At 49.2% G+C, this 5,639-nt stretch overlaps 1 protein-coding gene across 2 annotated transcripts in view; it reads right to left on the reverse strand.

Annotated features, from left to right (window-relative positions):
* Positions 1-5,306, reverse strand: part of RBM14 (RNA binding motif protein 14) — a 24,161-nt gene extending 18,855 nt beyond the window's left edge. The window contains exon 1 of one of the 2 annotated variants that reach the window (XM_017537034.2): positions 4,836-5,295. In XM_017537034.2, coding sequence (XP_017392523.1) covers positions 4,836-5,172 — 337 coding nt within the window. In that variant the 5' untranslated portion in view covers positions 5,173-5,295. Of the gene's footprint in view, positions 1-4,835 lie in introns of both variants that reach the window. The other variant, XM_017537032.2, reaches the window with a different exon arrangement.
* Between the last annotated feature and the right edge of the window lie 333 nt (positions 5,307-5,639).

Below are 5,639 nucleotides of genomic sequence, written 5' to 3' on the forward strand. Positions count from 1 at the left end.
AAAAAAAAAAAAAAGTAAAAAAAAAAGTCCATCCTGTCTTCTCCTACCATAGCTCACGCCTGTAATCCAAGCACTTTGGAGGCCAAGGCGGGCAGATCGCCTGAGGTCAGGAGTTCAAAACCAGCCTGACCAACATGGTGAAACCCCGTCAAAAGAAAGAGAAAAGAAAGAAAAGAAAGAAAAGGAAGAAAAGGAAGAAAAGGAAGGAAGGAAGGAAAGAAGGAAAGAAAGAAAGGAAAGAAAGAAAAGAAAGAAAGAAAGAAAGAAACGAAACTGGCCAGGCACATAATCCCAACACTTTTGGAGGCCCAGGCAGGTGGATGACCTGAGGTCAGGAGTTCAAGACCAGCCTGACCAACATGGTGAAACCCCATCTTTACTAAAAATACAAAATTAGCCAGGCATGGTGGCATGCACCTGTAATCCCAGCTACTCAGAAGGCTGAGGCAGGAGAATTACTTGAACCTGGAAAGCAGAAGTTGCAGTGAGCTGGGATTGTGCCACTGCACTCCAGCCTGGGCAAAAAGAGCGAAACTCCATCTCAAAGAAAAAAAAGAACAAAATGAATTATCACAACTCTGTCCTCAACACTCCCATGGCCAGAGCCTTATATACTACCTGTGAAAAACGAAGTGTTCCTTTTGGCCTAGCCATAAGGCACTAAAGTCGTCCTGTGATCTCTCAGCTCTACTTTGGGTAGAGTAAGCTTAAAAAAAAAAAAAAAAACCAACATGTGGCCTAAGATCCTTTCAAAAGCAGAAGCTGGGCCAGGCTTGGTGGTTCACTCCTGTACTCCTAATACTTTAAGAGACTAGGTGGAAGGATGGCTTGAGCTCAGGAGGTCAAGGCTGCAGTCAGCCACATCATGCCACTGCGCTCTGGCATGAGCAACAAAGCAAGACCCTATCTCTAAATGAATGAACAAACAAACATCTAAAAAAATTTTTAAATAATAAAAAATAAAAATAAAAGCAGAGGCTGAGGCAACCCTCCGGAATGGCAAAACCACCTGGAGATGGCAAGCAGAAAGGCCCAAAGTGAAGAGGAAACAGAGAGAGTCGCTAGAGCTCATAGGCATATGTTGGGGAGAGGGGCCTCCAGGAATTCTGAGGGAATATTAACAAACAATATTAATAGTCCTGATTATTGTATCTACAAATTCCTGACACTAGAATAAGATGAAAGCTTCCATGGGCTTACAAGATCATTTGGACATCCCATTATTTGTTTCACTCCTTAGCTGGGTTTTATTGAGACCAAATGGTGAAATTCGAAAATTTAGAATACACATATACAATTTAAATGACTGCCCAGATGAGTTGTATAACTGATCAAAAAATTTTTAAATCCAGGCTGGGCGTGGTGGCGCACACCTGTAATCCCAGTACTTTGGGAGGCCGAGGCAGGCAGATTACCTGAGGTCAGGAGTTTAAGACCAGACTGGCCAACATAGTGAAACCCCATCTGTACTAAAAATTCAAAAACTAGCTGGGTGTGGTGGCACGCACCTGTAGCCCCAGCTATTCGAGAGGCTGAGGCAGAACTGCTTGAACCTAGGAGGCGTAGGTTGCAGTGAGCGGAGACTGAGCCACTACACTGCAGCCTGGGCGGACAGAACAAGACTCCGTCTCAAAAAATAATAATAAAAAATATGGCTGGGCACGGTGGTTCACACCTGTAATCCCAGTTCTTTGGGAGGCCGAGGCAGGCAGATCGCCTGAGGTCAGGAGTTCAAGACTAACCTGGCCAACATGGTGAAACCCTGTCTCTATTAAAAAAATAAAAATAGGCCGGGCGCTGTGGCTCACGCCTGTAATCCTGGCACTCTGGGAGGCCGAGGTGGGTGGATCACCTGAGGTCAGGAGTTCAAGACCAGCCTGGCCGTCATGGTGAAACCCCACCTTTAGGAAAAAAAAAAATTAAAAATTAAAAAATATTTAACAATAAATACAAAATTTAAAAATCAATCTGATACAATTATAACCAAATTGTATAAGGAAGTTTCTAAGCCTGGAGGGGAAAGTGTGAATAGGTTGCCCAGCTAACTCAACTGCATCGGTGACAAGCCCCATCACAGTAAGCAGCAAAGCTCAGACCTAGCTATATTGAAGAGCCCCTAAAACCCAACAACTCCTAAGACAATGAAGAAAAACCAGAGATCTGAAGAATTCCAGGGACTTGCCTGGGGAGTTAATTCAAAGAAACTGAAGGAAATCACTGCACTGGGACTATCAAGTAACGTTTTACAGAGATCTCCAAATGGTCTGGTGGCATCATAATCCCTCTAGCACCAAAATTAAGCGAATCCAGAAAAACAAGTTCTCCTATCCTAAGACTAAAAATCTTAAACTTGAAACTACAGAGCTCTGTATAGGAAGAAGAAACAGTCACTCACAAAAATGAAAAGGAGGTATTTTCCTCTTTTGTCTTTCAGATCTCCCCTGAAGTCTGCAGTGGTTCCGGAAGCTGTTCATCTTTGAACACCCAATAGGAGGAAGCTGCGGAGTGGTTACAATCCACTGTTGCTATTGAGATTTCTGTTCTACAAATCCTGTCTAAGCTCCTGGAGTAACCAAGCAACTATGCTGTTTTTTTTTCCAGTGAAATAAAACAGAGCTGGTTGTCCAGTGACAACACCAAGTTTCTGTGCTTTTCACAGTCCTATCAGCCAACATGAGAAGACTCAATCAAATGACCATTCCCAGCTCAAGAAATGAGTACACTCTTTAGAGAATCAGTTGCTTCTGCTACACTCCCAACTTTCAACCCTCACTTTCTTTCATCATAAAGATATAAAAAGGCATCAGTGGAGGAGATGATGTTCAAATCTTTCCCAGTCTTTTACACTGAAGTGTATCAGGAGCTCTGTTACACAACAGTGTAACTACAAATAGTTGACCACCATTCCCTGAGCAAGTCAATGCATTTCTGCTAATCAAATGTTTACAAAGGAACAAAATGCACAAAACCCCCTCTAACTCTCACAAGGAGCCAGCCGGGAGCTCTAAAAATTCATGTGCAGTTATGCACTTCACCCCTATTGTCACTTGGTGTTGGGTCCCAAGCAAATTCAGGAAAATTTTTAGCTTTCTTTACCACCTGAAAACAAGCAAGAAGCTTGAGTTCCAGGGAGACTGTCCTTTCAGATGCTTGACTCTAGACTCTCAACCTAATAGCCACCCTACATAACAACCACAAAAGAAACTTGGTAAGTCAATTAAACACAAAACACTCCTAAAGACTCATATACCCCACCCTTTTGCTGGACAAGTACCCAATCTGAGACCCTCCCCCACTCTTTTACTCTAAACAAAAGCAAAAATCCATGCACCATACAGCCTGCCTCAGAGCACCCAGCAGGAAAGCCCGATTCCGGATAGTCGTGGACTTGTATAACCTGAGTTGAGGAAAATAGAATGCAGTATTAATGCAGAACAAGGACTTGTTCCTAGCAGTGGATACTATGACCCTTTATACTTCCCCCACTTAAAGCAAGGACTAGGAATGGCCCCAAAGATATGCCTTTCCAGGACAGCAAATAAAATATCTTGTTGGGATGAATAAGCACCTGCACCCACATTGGTTTCCTATCCCTGAAACTTCTCATACAGGGTATGAGCAGGTATGAACCCACCAGGAATAGGGCATCAGATACTCCCAGGGGGCATCCTCCAAGATGACAGGGCAAAGTTAAAGCTGATCTGTTCCCAAGTGGAGCAGAGACTGGCCACCTACACAAGGGCTGACCCACCCAACCTTGCCAATGTAAAAGATAAACAGCTTAGGGGATAAAAACTCAGGCTATGAAAAAAATCAACTGGGCCCCTAGTCAGGCTTAAATTATGGTGACACATTTCTCTCGAAGAAAAGGCAAACTAGGGATCTGCCCTGAGAATTAAACTACTCAAGCAATGACTACTACTGATTCAGTAAATCGTGTTTAGCCACGAAGACCTCTCACATACCCCTCTCCAGGACCCCCTGAGCCAGAGTATGCCCCCTTGCAAAGTCACCAAGCTTATGAAAGCATGACACTGCCCTGGGGCACTGGCTTGGCACATGAAAACTACGCTGAAGGGGCCTTCTTAAAACAAACTTCCTTGCACATGCAAAAGGCTGGGGTTTCCAGCTGACAGATTAAAATCGAGCCCAGAGAAAAATCCCAAGTTTGAGGGAGGAGTAAAGTACAGAGATGCCACACCTAACCCACCTAACACTGAAAGGCCAAAGTAGTTCGGAAGGGGCCCCTCTCGTACCCACATGTAACTGTGCCCATGAGAGACCCACGCCAGACAACACTAAAAGACCCCAGCCCGAGAAACGTCCAAGGGCCCCGTTACCTTCCGCTTGAGCACATTCATCGGGAGGGAACACGAGGGCGGCCTTGGGGCGTCAGCCCCCACCTTTTCCCTCTTCCCTTGCTCTGACCGACGTCTGGAGAGGAAGTGGGGAAGTGGAGAAATCTTCCCCGCTTCATGATCCGGCTTGTGCCCGTCACTTCCCAATTTCCGCTGGGTGCCAGGCCCAGGAGACCAGGAGAAGGCGCGCCCCCGGTACACTCGCAAGGCTCTCAGGCGCGTCCCCGGCCCCGTAGCTTGGCTCGCAGTGGCCGCCGCACCCACCCAGAGCCGCTTCCTCCTACTTGGTGGACGGTTCCTGGACCGCAGGGGAGGAGGGTGGCTCTACCCAACGCACCCCCAGCACCTCCGGCCTGCTCCCGCGCACATCCCCACCCCTCCCAACCGCGAAGTGACCGACCCCCGGGTAAGAGGCGTGGCTAACAGGCAGAGTGCCCCGAGCGCGCCCCCGCCCCCGCGCGCGCGCCTCCGCGTTACCTTTCACCACGTCACACTCGATGACGCGTCCGCGGCGCTCGAAGAGGCTGCGCAGTTCCTGGCTCGTGCATGCAGCCGACACGTTGCCCACGAAAATCTTCCAAGTATTAAGAGGCCTTGGGCGCGACATCTCCACCACGAGCGCGCGCCCCGGCCGCAGCTCGTGGCCATGCAAGGCTTCAATTGCGCGCAGCGCGCCCGCGTTCTCGCGCATGTGCACGAAGGCGAACTGTTTCATGACGGCGCAGCTCATGACCGTGCCGTAGGGCGCAAAGAGGGCTGCCAGCTCCTCTGGAGTCGTATCCGCCCCGTCGACATTGCCCACGAATATCTTCATCTTGTCGCCGCAGCCGCCTTCCCGGAGAGCGCGGACCTCTCCTTCAGCGACAAGCGAAACGTCCGAACGACCGGCAGTCCTCCCCAGGAATGGCTGGCGACCGAGAACCCCGCCGCGCAGGCGCCCTGGCCTAGCCAATGGGAACGTGCATCCCGCGCGTCCAGCGACCAATCAGAGACACTGAGAGAAGATGCACTCAAGCACAGCCAATCTCAGAGGGCCTAGAGCCCGCTCGTTAGCTGAGGGGGCGGGAAAGGGACGACGGCGCGCGACCAACCGCCACAGCCGGGGGGGAGGGGAAGGGAGGGCTGAAGAGAGGAGAACGCGCGCAAGTGGCGCTGGCGGTAGAGAGGCCTAGTTTGTGAGGCCGCATCTAGCCCGCGTGGGGCTGGGACCGGCGGGGCTCCAAGGGAAAAACTTTGTTTAGCGGGAAGTCAGGGCTCTTCCCATTTTGGCAGCCCCGTCCA

Source organism: Cebus imitator, unplaced genomic scaffold (genome assembly GCF_001604975.1).
Source record: "Cebus imitator isolate Cc_AM_T3 unplaced genomic scaffold, Cebus_imitator-1.0 Scaffold102, whole genome shotgun sequence".
NCBI lineage: Eukaryota > Metazoa > Chordata > Mammalia > Primates > Cebidae > Cebus > Cebus imitator.